A 23,557-nucleotide genomic window follows, 5' to 3' on the forward strand; every position below is an offset into this window, starting at 1 on the left:
TTGATATGAAGTTGCATTATGAAGAGATACATATATGGAAGGAAGAAATGAGAAATACCATGAAAGAGATACACCTAACAACTTATAATTAACACTCTTTGGAAGAGTTACAGAACTCATAGATAGGGGATATAGTTCATTCCACATTCCAACGGTTAGGCAAACATTTAATCTTTCGAGTCGATTATTGCAACAAGACTTTCACATGCTAAATTGACTCATTTACAACAATTATATTTTATTCATTATTATTCTCAATCTAGTACTTTTATCATGATCAACTCTAGAGGGCACCAAATGGCGAAATGATACCTATAACCAAACTAATTTTCATTTTAGAAAGGTGCACATGGGAGTAAGGTCGCCTGAATCAACAAGACAATTTGGTATGCCATAAATTTGGCCATTTGTTATTAAAGTTGGTTGACATATTTTTGTAGGCAACATGTTTAACAAGATCTCAAAAGTTGTTAAGACATTCTAGCTCGGTTTTTTACCTTGCGCACTTTTTGGAAAGATTTGTTTGCACTTCGTTTGATTTCAAATTTAATTCAAAAAGATTTGATTTGGTTCTGATTTATATGGGAGTTGTTTGGTTCTGATTTATATGGGAGTTGTTTTGCAAAGATTTCGATTAACAAATAATTATTAAACAAAATTTGATCATAAATATTTAATTGAATTTGCTTTGATTAAAACATTGAGTTCATTGAATTTACTTTGATTAAAAGATTGAGTTAAGCTGAAGATTGAATTTGCTTTGATTAAAAAATTGTGTTTTGTCCAAGATTAGATTTGGTTTATTTTTATTATTGATCTTTTTGGCTCGATCAATAACTATGTATAAAAAAATTAGTTTACTTGGCACACATACCTAGAGGGAATACTCATAGTAGGGGAGTTTTTGTGTTGAGTTTTGTGTTGTGTTATTCGAGTAAAATTATATCATTGACATTCTTGAAGGTGCGAGAAACTCAAGAAATGAGGGTTTGTATTGGGTTGTACTAAATATAATCTTTTTCGCAACTCAAAAAACAAGGTTAACAAGATAAATAAAAATAGATGAACGTAATTATTTGTATCCTGGTTCACCGTTAACGAAGTTACTCCAATCCACTCGTCAAGGAAGTTTTGCCTTCTCAATAAGGACTTAATCCACTATAGCCAAACTGATTACAGACAACCACATTGACCGCATCCAATGCCTTCTTGAGATTTTTGACTAGCACCTAGCCTTCTCAAAGAAATAACCACAATAAGCTCCGATCAACCTTGATGACAATCCCCACAAGTTCAGCTGAGCCTTATCGTGAAACCACTATAATCGCAACCACAGTCTTCTCAGGGCTTCTGACTACCCAGTCCCCTAAAGAAACAATCAAGCAAGTTGGTTACAAGTATGTATTACAAGATGCTTCTAATAAGCATATTATACAATTTTTAAGTAAAGTAACACAAAAATGTTGATAAGCAAGATATGAACAAAAGCTCCTTACTAAAAATACAAAATTATACAAAGAATTTCTCTAACAGAGTTGTGCAGCGCTTTGGTGTAGATTTGTAGAACTGATTCGTTGATTTCAATTTCTTCCAATGACTTCCTTTATAGAGAAGGATAGATCTATTGGAGGGTGGAATAGGAAATTCAAAATACAACTTTAAAGTCCCCAACGGTCATAGTGTGAATGGTAGATAACAAGTACATGTTGGGCTGTCCTTACGCCACCCTATAAGAGTAGAGGTCATAGTTTACGTAAGTACTTTTATGCTCAACGTCACATGCAAGTCGTCCTTGATCTTCTAAGTCTTTAGAGGCTTTTGATTGTATGTTGATAGAAGCATGTTGTATATGATCAGAACTTGAATCTTCAAACCTAAGTCTTTGAGTCTTCAGAGCTTGTTCAACAGAACCTTTATCTTGAGAGTGTTCCGAACTTGGTCTTCAGAAGCGATGTCTTCAGATCTTCATAGCTCGTTAACCAGAACCTCGTCTTCAGCATCTTCAGAACATGGGATACATAAGTAAAGCTTTAGAAGACATTTGTCGAATATGAAGATGCACTTGGGAATTCTTGTGCTCTTAATGTTATTTATAATGGAATTGACAAAAATATCTTTAGGATCATTAACACCTAAACTAGTGCTAAAGAGGCATGGGAAACTCTTGAAATTGCTCATGAGAGAACTTTTAAAGTTCGTATCTTAAGATTACAATTCCTTACCACTAAATTTGAAAACTTGAATAACCTTGAGGATGAAACTATTAGTGAATTCAATGTTCACCTCCATGAAGTTGCTAATAATCCTTCTCTCTTTGTGAAAAGATGTTAGACGAGAAGCTTGTAAGAAAAATTCTAAGATCTTTTCTAAAGAGGTTTGACATGAAGGTTACCGCCAGAAAGCTCAAAATATCCCCACAATGAATGTTGATGAATTGATTGACTCCTTTTTCACCTTTGAGATGACCATGAGGACAAATATGAGAAAAAGAGTAAAGGTGTAGCATTCAACATTGACATTGCACATCAAGAAGACCAAGTAGCCCATGACACCAGTGATAATATTTTTTCTGATGATAATGTGAATGTCACTGATGAAGATGAGCTTTCTAACAGTGCCATGGTTGAAGCATATAAGACTATTTACCTAAAATGGATTATATAATCCTAAGTTGTTGAAAAATAGAAGATAAGGATTGAAGCCCTTATTGAGTTAAATAAAGAAGTTGAGAATCTCAATTATGAACTTGATGGAATGACCAATATGTGTGCATGCTAAATTATGGAACTGATAATCTTGATGTCATATTAAATATGTGCATATCTACAAAGAACATGAAAGGGATTGGTTATACTGGTGGATTGTCCAACCCAAAGACTGTGTTTTTTCCTCCTACTTATAAAGAAAAAATCAAGATGTGTGGCATAATATCGCAAAAACCTACCAAACATTATTACTAGCACACTTACGCCTCTATCCGACCCACTCGGGTATATCATTATTATGGTCAACAAGGTCATATTTGATCTTACTGATATAAATTATATAGTACACATCTGCATCACAAACAATTATATCCTTAGTGGAATAAAGTCTGACATGCGTCCTCAATAAATTTTGCATCTGAAGCCTAAGCTTCTGGTCCATATTGCTTGCACCTCACTCAGAGTCTCATCTCGAGAAGACTAATACTTTGATAGCAGTTGCTCTAGACACATGAATGGTGAAATTATTTGTAGATCTTCATCTATTTCAAAATATTTTGAAAGCTCTCATAAAGTTGAGAGTAAAAATAAGTAAAAAAACAAAGATCAACATCAAAAGCAACAAAAGTTGTGCAAGATTTTTCAGTCACGCGCTTTATTTTTTCCCCTATTTTGATCAGTAGTGTATAAATAAGACAAGTTGATCTTGAGGTACTAAGAAAATTCACACACACACACACACACACACACACACACACACACTCACCTCCCCCCACACACATAAAAAGTATTTACAAATCTTCATTTATTTCAAAATCTTTTGAAAGTTTCTTCTAACTTTTATCTAATCGATTAAGAAACGTCATAATCAATTAGGAAAGCAAAATTTTATTGTCTAATCGATTAGAACTTGTATCAAATCAATCAAGGAGCGAGATCACCACCTAATCGAATTGGAATCTTTTTAATTGATTAGGATGCGAACCTGAATTAAGGTTTTTCTTATTTTTCAGGTCTAATCGATTACAAAGCGACCTAAGCCCATGAAATATTTTCTTTTTCAGCCAATTTTTTCCTATATAAAGGAGCCATGCACACTCTTCCAAAGCACGATTTTTTTGAGTTCAAACTTTTGTCTTCTCTCACACTCTTCCTATAATTTTTTTATACATTTCTTTTGAGCTGAGAGAGATAATGACTTATATTAAGAGTTGTGTAATTTCTCCGTTTATTTTTTTACCTGTAATTGTAATTCAAGAGCATAATTCTCTTGTATCTTTTGTACGTGACATTAAGGTTACAAGATAAACATGTAAAAATATTGGTATAATGAAGGTTGTTGGCCTGATTCTGGTGTAAGAGCTTAAGCCATTTAGTGAAAATCTCAAGAAAAAACTCTTGGGGCATGGATTAAGCCATGTGGTTTAAGGCGCACCAATACAATTCTTGGTGTCATCTTTTTATCTCTCTTTTATTTTATTTTCCGTTGCTTAATCTCTTATTCTCATTTCTTAAAATTGACTAACTTTACAATCAAATTTTGTGAATATATTTTCCCAAACCAAATGACACAATTCATTACTCTCTTTTTGAAGTCATTTGGTCAACAACAGTGATTTGAAGTTTTCTAGCATGGGTACGTCCTAGATTTACCAAGAGAGGGGCTGGAGATTTATGATTTCCTCACCTTCAGGTGGATTATCCTTGTGTCGTTGTTGTTGGAGATGCAAAAAATTGTCTTGCTAAGTTTCGTTGAAGTGACATAATTCTTCCATAGTGACCTGAATCTTTTACTATGGCTTTTTGACCATTACTGCTTTTGACATTGCCTCATCTCAGCATTGCAGAACAATGATTAAGGTAGCTAGTACTTCAGATGAGAATTCTATTCTTTTTAGGTTTATGGGCCTCACGGTGGATGCCAACTATAATTTAAATAAGTACAATAGAGAATACCATGCATGCAATGAGATGCGCAAGACAATCTTTTTGGTTCTGATTAGTAAAAAATGAATAATGTCACAATTACACGACTATGGTAGTTATAGAATTGGTTTTCTATTTGGGTGGTTGTTGCCAGGATCGGTTCAAATACCTATAAATCCGACCACACATCTACCAACCTTGACAAGCTAGTAGGAGTGAGTGGAGCTAACCATCCTCCATAATAAGGGTGTAGTTAACCTCATGACGAATTCAATTACTCTCCTACTACGTGAATTGGCACGTTCTACCATGATTCATAAGTGAAAAATATTATGGAAGTTGAGAACGAGCATTGTGTCGAGGTCAATTTGTTTGCTACCCAATCCCACCATTTCGCTCTATGACCCTCCATGTTGTATGCGAGTCAGATGATTAATAGACCGACCTTTCAGAAACTCATATCAGCTTTTTCCAATTCAGAACTCCTTAACTACAAGGCAAAATATATATATGTCTATATATGGATGCCACGTGACATCATGGATATATCATTATTGTTTAGTATTAAGAGTTTCACCTCGGCCAATATATAAGTCGGAACATATATTATAGGTGGGTGCAATCTTCATCCTACAAGCCGATTTTGAAACCATATTTTTTAACATGGTATCAGAGTCTGGTTTAAGATTCGGTGGGTCACCTACAATCAAGTTTTCGCTATCGAACCACCCAACCATTTATTTTCACGCTTCAATTGTCTAATCCTATACGTGATGGAGTGTGTTAAGAGTATCACATTAGTCAATATATAATCTGAACATATACTTGACAAACCACTTTAAAATTAATTTCAATGAGAATTTAAAATTGATTTAATTATTACTTTGGAGCCTTTGGGGTTTAGGCAGAAGCCCTGGTCATTCTTTCTCCCCCGACACACCGTTCAATTCTTCCGCCGTTCACAATAGCCGCACCACCACCACCACCACCCGCCACCCGCAGATTATCAAAATGAAGACTAAAAACATCAAAATTTCAATGAAACACTATCCTTAACACTGTGATGGGTTTTCCCGTTCCACACAACACATGAAGAGAAGAACATCCATCATCACCTATCTCCACCGTTTCCACCAACATCATTTTCTCTCTCCCACCGCCGGCGCCAACTTCTCAACCACTCCCCGCCCTTTTCCCGACTACTCCCCACGAAACCCTTCCGTCACAGACACCGACCTCATCCGCCACGTCACCACAACCATCAAACGCCGCCGTTTAGAACCCTTCCTCCGCGTTCTCAAACCTTACGAATCACGCTTTAAACCTAGTCATCTCATTTGGGTTCTCATCAACATCAAAGACGATTACCAACTCGTCTTAAACCTCTTCAACTGGGTAAAGTCCCGTTCACAGCAACAACTTCACCCCACTCTGGAATCACTCTGCATTGTCGTTCACATCGCCATTGCTTCTAACGACATCCAAACTGCTAAAAGACTTGTTTTTGAGTTCTGGGCTACGCCACGGTTGGATGCTTCGAAGTCTTTTGATCTTTTTACTGAGAGGTTGATTTATACTTATAAAGATTGGGGCTCACACCCTCTTGTTTTTGATGTGTTCTTTCAAGTGCTGGTTGAAACTGGGTTTGTTTTAGAAGCTGAGAAGCTTTTTCATAAGTTGTTAGGATACGGTGTTGTTGTGTCTGTAGATTCTTGTAATTTGTTTCTGTCTAGGTTGTCTGGAAATTTCGAGGGGATTAAGATTGCAGTTAAGGTGTTTGAAGAATTTCCTGAATTGGGTGTTTGTTGGAATACTGTTTCGTATAACATTGTTCTTCATTGTCTCTGTCAATTGGGTAAGGTGAAGGAAGCACACAACCTGCTTGTACAAATGGAGCATAGAGGGAGTTTTCCTGATGTTGTAAGTTATGGTGTTGTTGTTAGTGGATATTGTAAAATTGGAGAGATGGATAAGGTTTTGAAGCTTGTGGATGAGTTGAAGAGAAAAGGGTTGAAACCTAATGAATACATTTACAATAACATAATTTTACTACTTTGTAAGAACGGTGAAGTTGTTGAAGCAGAGAGAGTTATGAGAGAGATGGGAAAATTTGGTGTTTTTCCTGATAATGTAGTGTATACGACTCTCATAAGTGGTTTCTGCAAGTCTGACAATTTTTCGGTTGCGTGCAAACTGTTTAATGAAATGAGGCGTAAGAAAATAGTTCCTGATTTAGTTACATATACTACTGTGATTCATGGGATTTGTAAGACTGGAAAGATGGTTGAGGCTCGCGAAATGTTTAATGAAATGTTTGTGAAAGGGTTGGAACCGGATGAAGTTACTTATACGGCACTTATTGATGGGTATTGCAAGGCTGGTGAAATGAAAGAGGCTTTCTCCATTCACAATCAGATGGTTCAGAAGGGTCTGACCCCTAATGTCGTCACTTATACTGCATTGGTTGACGGCCTTTGTAAGAATGGAGAGATAGATGTAGCGAATGAGCTTCTTCATGAAATGTCTAGAAAGGGACTTCAACCGAATGTCTGCACGTATAACACGATCGTAAATGGTCTTTGTAAGATAGGAAATATAGCACAAGCAGTAAAACTTATGGAAGAAATGGATCTGGCAGGGTTTTATCCCGACACAATTACATACACTACACTAATGGATGCATATTGTAAGATGGGGGAAATGGCCAAGGCACACGAGTTGCTGCGAGTTATGCTCGATAAAGGACTTCATCCTACAATTGTTACATTCAATGTGTTAATGAATGGGTTTTGCATCTCAGGGATGTTGGAAGAAGGTGAAAGGTTAATCAAATGGATGTTAGAAAAGGGTATAATGCCAAATGCCACAACGTTCAATTCTCTTATGAAGCAATACTGTATTAGAAATAACATGCGTGCAACTACTGAGATTTACAAGAGTATGCACGCACGAGGAGTGATGCCAGACAGTAACACCTATAATATTTTGATTAAAGGGCATTGTAAGGCTAGAAACATGAAAGAGGCAGGGTTCCTGCATAAAGAAATGGTTGAAAAAGGATTTAGTGTTACCACTGCTTCCTATAATGCTCTTATAAGAGGTTTCTATAAGAGGAAGAGATTTGTGGAAGCTAGGAAGATATTTGACGAGATGAGAACACATGGTTTGGTTGCTGAGAAAGATTTATATGATATTTTTGTCGATGTGAACTACGAAGAAGGGAATTGGGAAATCACTCTTGAGCTTTGTGATGAAGCAATCGAGAAATGTCTTGTTAAGGAAACTTAGTTGACTTTTGTCTGCAGTTTATGACAGAATTATCAGGGACAGTATTATCTTTCTTGGTGGATCACTTGAAAGTTAATTCGACATCATAACCTATCAAGTACAGACACCGGACACGGCCCTGAAATTGACATGCCAATATTGATAATAATTTGAGCAGATGAAATACGTCTTGGTGTCATTTTGTCGTCAGACACTGAGACATGGCAAACACACCTTCAATTTGAAATGTCAGTGCTACGTTGACCGGACCCGACCACCAATTTTTGTCATCATAGTGTGACACTTGACTTTCAGGTTTCTGCTAAACACTGAAGTAGATTTTTCACAAACACACAAAGTTAGGAGTAGTAACATCATCAAATTCAAAAGGACAGTTCAAGGTTTGTTGAGGTTATTGGATTGAGATCCTGCAAGATGTAGGTGCTTTAGCCTTTGTCCCTTTTGTCCCCCTCAGTATAAGACAGAAATGTAATAGAGAATTTTTTTCCAATAGAAAGATGTAAATAGAGAATTTAAATTAAAGCAACTCTTGCAACCTTCTATTTTTCCGGTGTGGTTTTGCCATCCATCAAATCATGTTATAGAGAACTGTAATCAATGCCGGACTTTGTAGTTTATATATGTAGACGTGTTTAAAAAAATCACTTCACTTGAACGCTACAACTTTTAGAAACCTAAACTTATTTGTTTAAATACTACCTCTTTGTATCAGTCCGAAAATGAAATTCGGTTTGATGAACCCTAATGATACCTATCATTCTCTTTTGCAACTTCATTCCATCCAATTCACAATTCACAAATTGCATTTCTCCAACTTGCTCTGAGATTTTTCTAGTTGCTTGCTTGTATTGCATCACATTTCTGGTCCTTGATTGGTCTAATATTTTATGCCTATATCTCTCTTGTTTTTAATTTTCAGGTAGACCAGAGGATTTTGTCAAAGATCAAATTTGCTCCTTGGGGAGGTTCTAATAATTTGGGGTTCAGTTGAGAGATATGAAAAGTGTTATTGGAATTCATCCAGGTGTTACATGTCTGTTTCTTGGTCTTGTCTGCTGGTATAACGTCACTGTCACTACAAAAAGGATAAGGATATTTTGATATAAACAATGTTATTGGAATCCATCCAGATGCTGTTTCTGTTTCTTTGTCTTGTCTGCTGGTATGACGTTACTGCAAAAAAAAGAGAGGATATTTTGATATAAACAATGTATTATGAATTTCCACAATTATTCATCATAGATATCCAATTTCAATGGCGAAGAGCGAAGAAGTGAAGCTTATTGGAAAATGGTCAAGCCCTTATGTGATAAGGGTGAAGATTGCTCTTAACATCAAATCACTTGATTATGAAAACTTTGAAGAGCACGAAACCTTTAACCCCAAAAGTGATATTCTTCTTCAATCCAACCCTGTTTATGGCAAAGTCCCTGTTCTCATTCACCAAGACAAACCCATCTGTGAGTCTCTCATCATTGTTGAATATATTGATGAAACTTGGTCAACTGCTCCTTCTATTCTCCCGTCTGATGCTTATGATAGAGCTCTTGCTCGATTCTGGGCTGCTTATATAGATCAAAAGGTACTTTCTTTTTTGCTATTTCCTTTCCATTTTCTTTGTAATGAGTTCATTTGTATGATTTAGAAGATAATTTTATGTATGGAAATGGTACAGTGGTTTCCTTGTATACAAAGTATAATTACTGTTGAAGAGGAGGATGAAAGGAAGCCATATTTTGAGGTGATGGAAGAAGTGGTTGAGAGGATGGAGGAAGCTTTTGAAAAATGCAGTAAAGGAAAGCCCTTTTTTGGTGGTGAAAGGATTGGGTATCTTGATGTTGCATTTGGGTGCTTTTTGGGATGGCTTAGTGTGATAGAGAATGAGTATGAAAGGAAAGTGTTGGTTGAAGAAAAGGCTCCTTATTTGGTGAAATGGGCTGAGAGATTTGTTGCTGACCCTGCTGTCGTCGGGCTTATACCCGAGACTGAGAGACTTGTTAAGCTTTCCAAAGCTCTTCAGATCAAATGGAGAGCTGCTATTGGTAAGAAATAGAAATGAAATGCTTATCCAAATAATGTTGTTGTATGGTGAACTTGTTAAATATAATAAAGTGCGTTATCGAGTGCATTATTTACTCCAACAAATCTTGATCTCTACAGAACTGTAGGTTTCTCTGATGGTAATTGGGGTGACTTTGAGTCTATATGTCTTGTGTTTCTTCCCCTTCACTTTTAAGTTTCATGGTTTTATGACATCTCTGACTAGTAAATATTGGATCATAAGTCAGTATTGAGAATAGGAAAAAAGAGAATATTTTAACGTCATTGCTGCAAACTTTTGTGCTCCAAAGTGTGTGTTAAATTATTGATAATGATTAATATTTTCAATGTAAGTGTTAGGAGTTTTACAAATAAAAATAGTCCATGTGATATTTAAGCTATGAGGCTCTTCCACCTAGTCCTAACAGTAATGATACGAGATATGCTTTCCAAGAGGAGAGAAGCCGACAATTGACATGAAATTAAGCAATATGAGTTTGAGCAGTGAGTTAACATACAACAGCATATTCAGTCACAGTATGGAGATATTTGTCATAGAAATCCAATTCCTATTGTTCTTTCTCACTATCAAATTGGTTGGTGTATCGTAGCAGATGCAATTTTGTTTGTTTATGATTGTGAAGCGCCTTTTGCTTGGTGCCCCTTTCAATTAAGTCAATATTATACCAACTAATAATCAGTGACTAAGTGCGATCCAAACCAAGAGGATTTGCTACATAAATAAATTCAAATTCATTGTCAGACATCATTAGTTTTAAAAATTTAAATTAATGCAGTGTTTAGTTTAAGACTATTTACAATGGAGGTGTTGAATTTTTTTTCAATAGTTGAATTAGTACAATGGTGTGTTGAATCCTTTGTTGAAAGTGATGTGGATTATTTAGTGTTGAAAACATTCAACATGTTGAATGAGAAATTAGTGGGGGCCACATAATATTTTTGGCAAATTATTATTGGTTGTTGTGAGTGTTTATATTTTTATTTCATGATAATTATTTAATGTCATTTATTTTATAGTTAATAAATTTTTTATTTATTTTTATTTTCACCAAAATTCATCATTTTTTTTTGTCTATAAATAGAGACTTGGTTCATTTGATTTGGACACACCAAAAAATTCCACTTTTTTCATAATTTTTCATAATTTTTCATAATTTCAATTGATAATAATATTAATATATAATTAATAATATTAAAATTCATCATTTTTCATAATTTCAATTGATAATAATATTAATATATAATTAATTTTAATATATAATCATAAAACAAAAATATAAAAGAAAATAAGAATATGAAATAAAAGTAGTGGGGTAGGGTGTTGAATTTTATTAAACAAAACTATTGTAGTGAGTAAAAATTGAATGTGTGTTGAATTATTAGGTGGAAGAGAGAGAAGATGATGTAGAGTATAAAAAGTGAAAAAGTAGGGTGTTGAATTTGGAAACCATTGTAAATAGTCTAAGAAATGGATTGTTTGTTCTGACATTGATAGAAAAATGTAGGTACACCCTCCGGTTCACTATTATAAATAAATTTTACTTTTTGTTGTACATTTCACTGTTAATATATCTGTTATATGCCCATTTGTCCATTGTGCCGTCCAACATCAATGTCACCAATCTTCCAAAAAAGCCAAGACGGCGAAGAAAGCTGTATAGTAGAACACTTGTTTCTCAAATGTTGTTTTAGATAAAAAAAACTTAGATACTCCTGCAACTTATAGTAGTGCACTTGTCGGTCAATTGTTGTTTTAGTAAAAAAAAATATAATAAATGGAGAACTACCTAGATACCCGTGCGTCGCACCGATAAATTTATTTGATAGGATGAAAATTGCATTTAGATACACCCTCCATTCTCTTTTATAAGCAAATTTGACTTTTTACATTCATTCAATAAATGATGTATTTAGACTAGATATATCATTTATTTAATGAATCTAAAAAGTTAAATTTTGCTTATAATAAGAAATTGAGGGAGTACATATCTAAATTTAAAATTAACTAATAATTTTAAAATTGTTATGAAATTAACCAAAACAATATAGATGAAGGAGAGATGAATGAGAGAAAAGAAGAGAAAAAATTAATATTGTATTATCATCTTTCAAGTAGATAGCTTCACATTGCAAAGTGGTCTCTATTTATAGGATATTAGGAAGGTGAAAAATTATAACCTTACTATACCACTTAATAGGGAATATGAAGATGAAAGATAAGAATATATATGGACATCCACAATAATATTTATTCATAACACTCCCCCTTGGATGTCCATTGAGGATATGCCTCGTTAAAACCTAACTAAAAAAAACCCAATGGGAAAAATTCTAGTGAAGGAAAAAGAGTACAATATCCTTTGAATATGAATTGCCTCGTTAAAAACCTTACCAGGAAAACCCAGTGGGACAAAACCATGGTGAAGGAAAAAAGAGTGCAAAACATATGTATTTCTCCCCCTCATGCAGACATTTACATGTGAGACGATATTCTTTGTAGTCGTTGCTTAAAATGTCTTCTTCGAAGTGACTTCATGTAGTGGTAATAGTTATGCAGGATTTTATGAAGTTGTTGCCATGATTTGTTTCATAGATCTCTATGAATTGATTGTACCATCACATGTAAATAAATAGCCTCTTTCTGATATACCATTATGATAATCTGACAAGTAACCTGCATCTCTAAGATAACGAAGTATATGTTTGACCGCTTTCCAATTTCTTCGTGTAGGTGAATAATTCTATCTTACTTATAGATTGATCGCAAATGATATATCATGATGTGTATATTTAGCAACGTGAATTAGTACTCCAATTGCACTAAGATATGGTACTTCAGGACCAAACAATTTTTTATCCTTTCTCGAGGCATAAAAAGATCTTTCTCCATATCTAATGATCTAAAAACTATATTGGAGTAGGCAACATGTGACATTTGTCCATATAGAATCATTTCAACATTTTTCTATATAGCCTTCTTGATGTACAAATATTCTTTTGTCCACATGCTCAACTTGCAAACCTAGACATATTTTGTCTTTTCTAGGTCCTTCATCTCAAACTCTTTATTTTAGCAATTTATAGCTTTTGGAAACTCTTCAGGAGTTCCAATAATACTTATGTCATCCACATAGACAACTATTATTGCAAATACTTTTCCACATCATTTTATGAAAATACAAGGACAAATTGAGTTATTAGTATATTCATCATTTAGTAAATATTCACTGAGGCGATTATACCACATGCATCCAGATTCTTTCAGCCCATAGAGAGACTTGTTCAATTTGATGTACTAGTTTTCTCGAGATCCACAATTACGCGTCTCTGGTATATTGAACCCTTCAGGGAGTTTCACGTAAATGTCACTATTAAGTGAACCATATAAATAAGATGTCATTATATCCATCATGTTTAAATTAATCCCTTCATGTGTTACAAGGCTAATTAATTATCAAAAATCGATTGAATCCACTACAGGTGAATATGTTTTATCAAAATCAATCTTAGGTCTTTGTGAAAATCATTAAGCAATAAATCAAACTTTATATCATTCTTATTTTTCTTTTTCACAAAAACTCATTTATATCTAATTGGTTTCACACCTTGAGGTGTTCGGACTACAGGTCCAAAAGTGAGTCACTTGTAAAGTGAGTTTAATTCTTCTTTAATTGAATAAATTTATTTTGGCCAATTCTCACTTAGTCTATAATCTTTAATAGACTTTGACTCATGATCCTCGTTATCATTGATCACTTTTAGCGCTATATTGTATACAAAGACATTGTCAATATTGACTTTATTTGGTTATCTCAATTTCGGTTCTATTCCATTTCATCCATGACATAATTTATCGAGATCTCTTTATTTCATATTTCAAGTACTTGATTTGTTCTTCTGGAACTGAAAATTAAATTAGGTCAAAGTGCTCTTAGCATTTTCATATCCTCGCTTGGGTCATCTATAGTTTCTTTTCTTAGTAGAGGACTTTGAACATTGGAATCGACTTTCATACCACGCTTCAGGCGCATCAGCAACTCATTTGTAATATTATATTATCCAATAGGAGAATCCACTTTGAGTGGAGTATTATCAGCTGATAATTTATTTCATAAACTTTGCAAATGAATAATATTTTGAACTTTTGGTTCATATTGATTTGTACGAGGATCAAGACAACAATTTATTTTAAATTGTTCATTTGAACTTCTTGTTCATGATTTCAGCTGTTCATTTGAACTTTTTGTTCATGATTTCAGCTGCTTATTCCCTCCCCCTAATATTGGGAAAATTAATTTATCAAGTGATAATCAGCCTACTGGGCAACAATCAAGTATTTGATTATTTTCTCAAATTATATCCTCAAAATTGAGATTCATATTAATTATATTTTTTCAATATTCTTTCATGACTCATCTTAATGTATTATATTGGAGCAATTGGAATATACACAACACATCCAAATGTTCATTTAGATGAGAAGTATTAGAATAAATTAAGGAGGACTAAGATATAGTATCTTGTTGGCTTAATGCGAATAAATATCTTAATATCATACTTTGGATGTTTCAAATATAAAATTTAGAATTGATGATCTCATAAGTATCAACCATATAATTAACTTTAGACGTCTAAAGAATGGATCTCCGGGTCCATTTTCTTTTTATGAACATATATTACATGGTATTCAATATCAATTTTAATAATATATGTGATACTTATATAAGAATTTCTAAAAAATCCAGAAAATAAGATATTAGTCTAATTAGTTGAGAAAATAATTTCACAAACTTCTGGTTGTGAGTAGAGACATATGCATGATTGTTTAGTCAATGCAACAATTAATGTCATAAAAACGCAATTTCTCAAATTTTTATTTTCCTTTAGAAAAACACAAAAATTGATTGGATTGAAGAAACTTCTGGTTCTTCAATACAAATTATTCGCATCATATTATATCCGAGATGACCCAATCGGTTTTACCAACGACACATTTAAGTCTAATTTGTAAACTACTGGTTTGCAATGACATGTGCTTCAATTGTACTAATATAAGTGTAGTACAAGTCCGAGAAAAAAGACGGTAGCTTTTCTATTACACATTTTCTTTCCAAATTGTGTTTTGTAATACAAAGATATTCGATACCTCCAATATAAGTCAAAACCAATATAATAGTATCTCAGTATTAAACACTTTAATCAAACACATTCATATGAACATATTATCATGTAATCATCAAACAATTACCCCTTATAAAATTAAACATATTTAATCATATAATATTATATCACTAAAATTATATCGTCATATAATTAATTTGATTTACTATCCTTCAGGGATTGATAAGTTCTTCAAGAACTATAAAATAATTTATTTTTCTATCCTTCAGGGATGTTTAATAAGTTCTTCAGGAACTATATAAAAAATTTGTTATAAACAATAATCTATAAAAAAAAATAACCATCCTTCTGGGATGCGTTAAAATTATTTGTGTCATTTTTCTGGAATGACAATCTTTTAATGAGCATATTACAAATTATGAATTTTTAGATCGATACAAAAAAAAATTATGAAATCCTTCTAGGATTCAATAATATTATAGATGCGACCTTTTAAAGGTGATTGAACGTTGAATTCTTCTGGAATTCATCAATTATTTATAAACACAATATTCGCTTAAACTGAATCTTTGAATAATATTTGGAGATAGTTTAATAATAATAATAATCTTTAGTTCTACAAATATCACATCACAAACTATTTCCATAAAAAACGGTCAAGAAAAGTTATTCTTTGTGCAATCCTTCCGGGATATGTTATTAGTATAGATGCAATCCTTCTGGGATTCATTAATATCATGATGAAATTCTTCTAATATTATAGATACAGTATTTTAAGGTGTGATAAATCCTTATTTTAAAACTTTAACTCTTCGGGAATTATATATCACAAATGATCTTCGTAGTGATAAAAAAAAAATTGTGTGTGTAGTTCTTCAGGAACTCAATCACATTTTGTAGTTCTTCAGGAATTATATATAAAACTCAATATTATCCTTCTAGGATATTTGATATATTCTTCAAGAACTATATAACAAACTTAATACTATCTTTAATGGATATTTGTTAAGTTCTTCAGGAACTATATAACAAACCCGTTGTTTTGTAATCCTTTAGAGAATATTGATAATCTAATAAGATATAATATCAAAATTCAACACGGATAATGAGAAAGAAAAATAATAAAATAATAAACTAATATTACCTCTAACAGTTAGGGCTTCAATTTTTTTCAAGTTTGGTAGAGCTTCGTGCTGATAACGTGTTATGAAATTAACCAAAACAATATAGATGAAGGAGAGATGAATGAGAGAAAAGAAGAGAAAAATTAATATTGTATTATCATCTTTCAAGTAGATAGCTTCACATTGCAAAGTGGTCTCTATTTATAGGATATTAGGAAGGTGAAAAATTATAACCTTACTATACCACTTAATAGGGAATATGAAGATGAAAGATAAGAATATATATGGACATCCACAATAATATTTATTTATAACAAAAATAAATAATAATTATATATACTCAATTATATTAAAATACAAAAGAGAAAAAATGACTTGTGAGATGAAAGAAAATGAATATTTAAAATTTGAAAATAAGGATTTTATCTTTTAAATCAAGGTAATTGTTGATTAAAATAAAATATGTATTGTGTTGATTATCTGTAAAATAGAAAATTTATTTGATACAATATAAAATGTATTTATATACAAATGTGTTTACCTTAAATTTTTAGTAAACACCACTAGTCTCTTATTCAAGGTTATTTGCAAGAACGATTAGGGAGTCTTGGAACAATGTGCATAAAGTTTTCCAAATAAAGCAAAGGTAATGAAAATATGGATGGTTTCGACAGTGGGTGAAATCACTTTAAGAAAGTAAAACAAGTTAAAGTGAAACTCGACTAAAAAAGTAAAGAGTTCGACAATGGAAAAAGATTGTAAATTGAATGTAAATTCAAAAGTTAAGTTTTGCATTAATGTAAAAATGTTGACCAAACATGCTGTCATACCCCAAAATTTGCCCACTATATTTCAAGCTTTGATTCACAAAACAACTCAAAAGTCAACAGTCGACTAGTTTGACCTAAAAGTCAACGGTGGTCAAAGTACAGTCAAAATTTCTGATTTTTGGTCAACATCAACATTTGAATGTTAGATTCATCATTTGATCAAGGGTTGATCATGATTCATCAAGAAAAGCTCCAAAATCATCAAAAACCTAAGTTTCTAAATTAGGGTTTTTAAGGAGAAAGTCAACCCAACTTTGACCAGCCATAAATTTCACATAAAACATCAGAAATTTTCCATCCAAAGCTCATTTTGAAGGAAATTGAATTCTCTACAAATTTGTATCTCACATGCCAAGTCTAAAAATGCTTCATTTAAGGGATATGGATCAAAACATTATAGGTCCTTCTAAAAGTCAACAAAAAATCATCTTTTTGCAAAGAAGTGTACATGAACTTGGAAACTTCAATGAAGATGAAACCAAAATGAGTGTTTAAAGGGTTCTTTGAGCTTTCTAAAAAGTCCTAGAACATATTCATATGATAAAAATTGAGAGAGATGCACATGGTTGAAGTCGGGCAATTTTGAGGAAGTGCACAAAGGGCAAAGTGGAGAATTTTGAGTTTTTAACTAAATGGGCCCAAATATTTGACTCCAAACTTTATCCATGGTCCATCCACGACCCATAGGCCATTCCAAACATTTTTAGTATTTATTATTTATTTTATTTTGAGTTTAATCATTTAAATTCAATTTAAATTGAATAAAATGCTAGAAATAATCAAAGATTATATTTGGTTCCAAATTTGATTCAATATATCATTAAAAAATCAAGGCCAATCAAGTGAATTTCGTTCAAGGGAGTATTGGATATATTGGATACTAATATAGCAAGTTTTCATGCAAAATTCAATCAAATTTTCTTTCAATTATTTTTCAATCAAAAGATTTGATTTCTTCCAAGCTTTCAACCCTAATTCTATTCATTATAAAGGCTCTTTCATTCAGCAATAAGGGGAGGACGAAAAAGTGAGAGGAGAAACCTAGGGTTCTAAGTGACAAAAACATCAAAGTTAGGGCAAATTCATATCTCTTGTCCCAAGCATTTTCAGAGCCTCTCCCCGCTTCCATTCTACTCCTGAAGCGTTATGTGGTAAGTCCAGGTAATATATGACATGTAATGATACCTAGATTTCACGCACCATGATTACCATATTTGTTCATCCTTTTCAAAATTCGTTTTTCATATACCTTTGCGTGTTAATATGATTTGTTGATGTTAAGAAGTTCCTGGCATGTTTTAGAAGATACATGAATCCTTGGATTGAAGCTATAGTGCCCAGGTCGCGAATCACCATTGGTAGGGCACAAGAGAAGTTTTCGCTCGGATCTCACGATGCAAGATGTTATGGACCGAACCAGTGCTACAAATGAATTCGTAATACCTTAATTAGGGCCCCTGGATGCTTATTAATTTCGTTTAACTTATATTGTTTGAGTTCGAATTTTGCAGCCATGGCTTTAGGAAAAATCGCAGGAAAAGTCGCAGGCGAAATCAAAGCTAAATCCGCAGGTAAGTTAAAGAAGACGATGAACAGTGCATCAGCCTTTGGACCGCGTGCGTGTTCATGTTCTATTGGCCGGTCAAGGGTCCTTCCCTCTCTCCACGCGCGTGGCCTCTCCCCATTGGCTGCTTCCCTGATTCCCTGCTTAATTTCATCACGGAGACCATTCTCGAACTTAACACATTTCGAAAATTCGCTCGCTTCATAATTGTTATAGTGGATATAGTACTTGGCCAGCTCAACAAACTTTGAAGCATATTCCGGTACCGTCATATTACCTTGTGTCAGCTCCAAAAACTCAACTTCTTTCATGCCCCGAATATCCTCAGGAAAGTACCTCCTCAGGAATTCTTGCCTGAATACAGCCCAAGAAATCGCTACACCTGCAGATTCGAGTTCATCCCTGCTAGCCATCCACCAATCATCAGCTTCTTCAGACAGCATGTGAGTCCCATACCTCACCTTCAGATTTTCAGCACAATCGATCACTCGGAAGATCCTTTCGATCTCCTTCAGCCACCTCTGAGCGCCTTCGGGATCGTGCGTGCCTTTGAACAAAGGAGGATTGTTCCTCTGAAAACTGTTCAGCTTCCTGTCAGCACCAATACCAGCTCCATTGGCATTCCCTCCCAACACACCAGCAATCATGCCCAGAGCCTCAGCAATCGCATCGTCGTTTCTTCCTCCTCTTCTGGTCATTGTTCTGCTAAATATCAAACAATATTAATTAGAACAAGAAGTATCGATAGTGTCAACCTTACACTAATCGTATACGAAGGATTAACCGACTATAAGACTCTGACTCAAACGACCGACTATGCTCTGATACCACTATTGTAACACCCTTCTAAACCCCGCGGAAATTTTTTCAAAAAATCAGAGTAAAACATGAGGAAGGGCATTACAACTCCAACAAAATAAATAAACATTCATGTCATGCCATATAAGGAACGATAAACCAAAATTATTCAGGTAGCATGTTAACACAGCGGAATATTCTTAACAATTGAATAATCAAACAACCGGAGTCATAGACTCATAATTCAACCATAAACCATAAACAAAACAGAAGTTTATCAGCCAATTCTAAAATAACGTTCCCGGTGTTACACGACCAGAGCATGACACAGACCCAACCGACTCTAACGAACTACTTGACGAGCTAATCCTCACCAAGTACACAAGCTACTCCTCAATCTGAAAAATAACAACAGTAAGGGTGAGTTTCATTCACATTAACAAATGTTATAGGAATATAAACAATTACAACTTCATCCATACATTATTCACCAAAATCAATTATATTCAGATAGCATAGCAACATTTATCAAATACAGTCATTATTACCAAAATACACGCAAATTGCAACATTGGACAACTTCCAATCATGTTACAATTATACACAACAACCTAATGCAATGCAACTAAATGCATGTGGTACCAATCATGGGATAACCCATCTCACCGATCCACCACCATAAAGATTCGGCTACTTCTCTCACTAATTCCGCACAATGGGAATTAGCTACCGCTGTCCCACCACCATAAAGGATACAGCCCACAACATGATTATGAAATGCATGCATCAACCACGACATGCTCATCATTAATATCCACCAACAATTCATAATCATTCATGTCACAACATACAAGCATAATAATATCACAACCATTTGATATTCACCAAACACAATCCACGAAACCAACAAAATGATTTTTAAATTATAATCCCCTAATATACATCATTAAATAGGGAAATAATTCATCTACCAGGCCCTCGAAACGGCGTGCAAAAAGGATTAACGGTTTAGAAGTTACGGATTTTTAAAATAAGTATTTTTCCAAAAAGCTTCAGTGGTAACCGGTTACTCCAATTCAAGTAACCGGTTACTACCTTACGGAGTAACCAACAAGTCTATTCGTAACAGCGGTAACCGGTTACTTCAAAACCAGTAACCGGTTACTGCCTCCCAGCAGAACCACAGAACACAAATTCCAACAGTGGTAACCGGTTACCCCAACTCAAGTAACCGGTTACTTCACAACGAATAGGCCATCTCAGTGATGTAACCTCAGGTAATCGGTTACCACTCCCCAGGTAACCGGTTACCTCGTACCAGAAACCCCAAAACTCCATTTTTCAGCACCTGCAACAATTCCAATCCATACCAGAACGTACCACAACGTATTGCAACATCAAACAGCACCAACAAACACGAAAATACACGTTTACACATACTTCTAATCATGCTTTAACATCATTATTCAACACCAATCATCATTCACAACATAAATTGAACCAAAGTTCTATAAACCCCAAAACCCTAAACACCGACACATAATCCAATTCAGAATCCTAACATACGAATTCGATCGAATCATTCATAATACCCATAATAGAGGTTAATGAGAAGAATCCCCCCTTACCTCGATGTCGAATTCTTGGATGCTCTTTCTCTTCGCACTTGCTCTTCTCCCAATTTCACGTTCAATCTTCTCTTCTCCCTTTTTGGCTCTCCTTTCACAAAATACTTCTCTTTTCTATTTTATGAAAATATAACTTTATTTTAGAAAAGGGCTTTACAACTGGTACACCCCCCCAACTGCTACTAGCAACACTGGCCCATTAGCCTTATTTCATCCATATTTCCCAATAATCCAATTAATTCTAATATTTAATAAAAAAAATTAATTAAATTAAATAAAGAATTTTATGGGGTGTTACAATCCTCCCCCACTAGAAAAGTTTTCGTCCTCGAAAACATACCTTAGGCAAAGAGTTCCGGGTAGGAGTCCTTCATCTGGCTCTCCAATTCCCATGTGACATTTCCACCGGCTGGTCCTCCCCAAGCTACTCTGACCAACGTTATCTCCTTGCCACGCAATTGTTTCACCTTCCGATCCTCAATCCTCATAGGCAAAGCTTCAACTGTCAGATTATCCTTTACCTGTACGTCATCCACTTGGATCACATGAGATGGATCAGAAATGTATTTCCTCAACTGCGACACATGGAATACATCATGAAGATTCGCAAGCGTCGGTGGCAACGCGATGCGATACGCCACCTCTCCCACTCTTTCTGAAATCTGAAACGGACCAATAAAACGCGGAGTCAACTTCCTTGACTTTAGAGCTCGTCCGATACCAGTCATAGGAGTAACTCTCATAAACACATGATCTCCTTCTTGAAACTCAAGTGTTCTCCGCCTCTTGTCATGATAACTCTTCTGACGACTTTGAGAAGCCTTCATCTTCTCTTGAATCATCTTAATCTTTTCCGTCGTTTCTTGAACAATCTCTGGTCCAATCACCGCACTTTCGCCAGATTCATACCAACATAAAGGAGTTCTACACCTCCGACCATACAAAGCTTCAAACGGAGCCATACCAATGCTCGAGTGAAAACTATTATTGTAGGTAAATTCGATCAAGGGTAGATAACTATCCCAAGTACCACCTCTTTCCAACACACAAGCACGCAATAAATCCTCTAGCGATTGGATAGTTCTTTCCGTCTGTCCATCCGTCTGCGGATGATAAGCAGAACTCAATCTCAGCCTAGTACCCAAAGCCTTCTGCAACCCTTCCCAAAATTTGGATGTAAACCTTGGATCTCTATCTGACACGATACTCGAAGGAATACCATGTAAACTCACTATCTTCTCAATGTACAATTGAGCCAGTTTCTCCATTGGGTAATCCATTCTCATTGGTATAAAATGAGCAGACTTGGTCAACCTATCCACTATGACCCAAATGGCTTCATAGTTCTTCACCGTCCTCGGCAACCCAGAAACAAAATCCATAGATATACTATCCCACTTCCATTCCGGAATAAATAACGGTTGCATAGCTCCATATGGTTTCTGATGCTCAATCTTCGATTTCTGGCAAGTCAAACAAGCATAGACAAATTCAGCTATTTCCTTTTTCATTCCAGGCCACCAAAACAGCTTCTTTAAATCATGATACATCTTGGTAGCACCAGGATGTATACTCAATCCACTACGATGTCCTTCTTCGAGAATACTCTTCCTCAATTCGGAAACATTAGGAACACAAACACGATTACCAAACCTTATAATACCATTCTCGTCGATTCTGAATTCACCTCCCTTGCCTTGGTTAATTAGAGTCAATTTATCCACTAACTCTACATCAGCTTTCTGACCCTCTCGAATCTCTTCCAGAATACCACTAGTCAGCTTCAGCATGCCCAACTTAACACTGACAGGAGTGTCTTCGCATACTAAACTCAAATCTCTAAATTGTTTAATTAAATCCAATTCTCTTGCCATCAGTATAGACATATGCAAGGACTTCCTACTCAAAGCATCGGCAACCACGTTTGCTTTACCCAGATGGTAATTTAGTCCAAAATCGTAATCCTTGAGGAACTCTAACCATCTCCTTTGCCTCATATTCAGCTCTTTTTGATCAAAGAGATACTTCAGGCTCTTGTGATCACTAAACACTTCAAACCGCGAACCATACAGATAGTGTCTCCACAATTTCAACACAAATACCACTGCTGCCAACTCTAAGTCATGAGTCGGATAGTTTCTCTCATGTACTTTGAGTTGCCTCGACGCATACGCGACTACCTGTTGATTCTGCATTAGTACACCTCCTAATCCCAACAATGAAGCATCACAATATACAACAAAAGATTCCGCGGCATATTGACATAAAATTAAGCAATATGAGTTTGAGCAGTGAGTTAACATACAGCAGCATATTCAGTCAATGTATGGATATATTTATCATAGAAATCCAATTCTTATTGTTCATTCTCACTATCAAATTGGTTGGTGTATCGTAGCAGATGCAATTTTGTTTGTTTATTATTGTGAAGCGCCTTGCTTAGTGCCCCTTCCAATTAAGTCAATATTATACCAACTAATAATCAGTGACTAAGTGCGATCCAAACCAAGAG

At 34.6% G+C, this 23,557-nt stretch overlaps 1 protein-coding gene and 1 pseudogene across 2 annotated transcripts; one reads left to right on the forward strand and one right to left on the reverse strand.

The window, feature by feature from the left end:
- Window positions 1-5,515: 5,515 nt before the first annotated feature.
- Window positions 5,516-9,158, forward strand: LOC131635131 (pentatricopeptide repeat-containing protein At1g05670, mitochondrial-like). 2 transcript variants are annotated; one of them, XM_058905740.1, is made up of 2 exons: window positions 5,516-8,299; window positions 8,839-9,158. In XM_058905740.1, exon 1 carries the CDS (start codon window positions 5,721-5,723, stop codon window positions 7,917-7,919), a length of 2,199 nt encoding a protein of 732 aa, XP_058761723.1. In that variant the 5' UTR covers window positions 5,516-5,720; the 3' UTR covers window positions 7,920-8,299; window positions 8,839-9,158. The 2 variants fall into 2 exon arrangements, with proteins under 2 accessions (XP_058761723.1, XP_058761725.1); XM_058905742.1 differs by having other exon boundaries at window positions 5,516-8,213.
- A 100-nt stretch (window positions 9,159-9,258) lies between these two features.
- On the reverse strand, window positions 9,259-10,162 carry LOC131635126 (uncharacterized; annotated as a pseudogene).
- Window positions 10,163-23,557: the final 13,395 nt, after the last annotated feature.

The sequence above is a fragment of the Vicia villosa genome, unplaced genomic scaffold, assembly GCF_029867415.1.
Source record: "Vicia villosa cultivar HV-30 ecotype Madison, WI unplaced genomic scaffold, Vvil1.0 ctg.001436F_1_1, whole genome shotgun sequence".
Lineage (NCBI taxonomy): Eukaryota > Viridiplantae > Streptophyta > Magnoliopsida > Fabales > Fabaceae > Vicia > Vicia villosa.

What these genes read in the sequence shown, in the direction of transcription:
- LOC131635131 (XM_058905740.1), top strand. Translation starts at nt 5,721, where the DNA reads ATGAAGAGAAGAACATCCATCATCACCTATCTCCACCGTTTCCACCAA.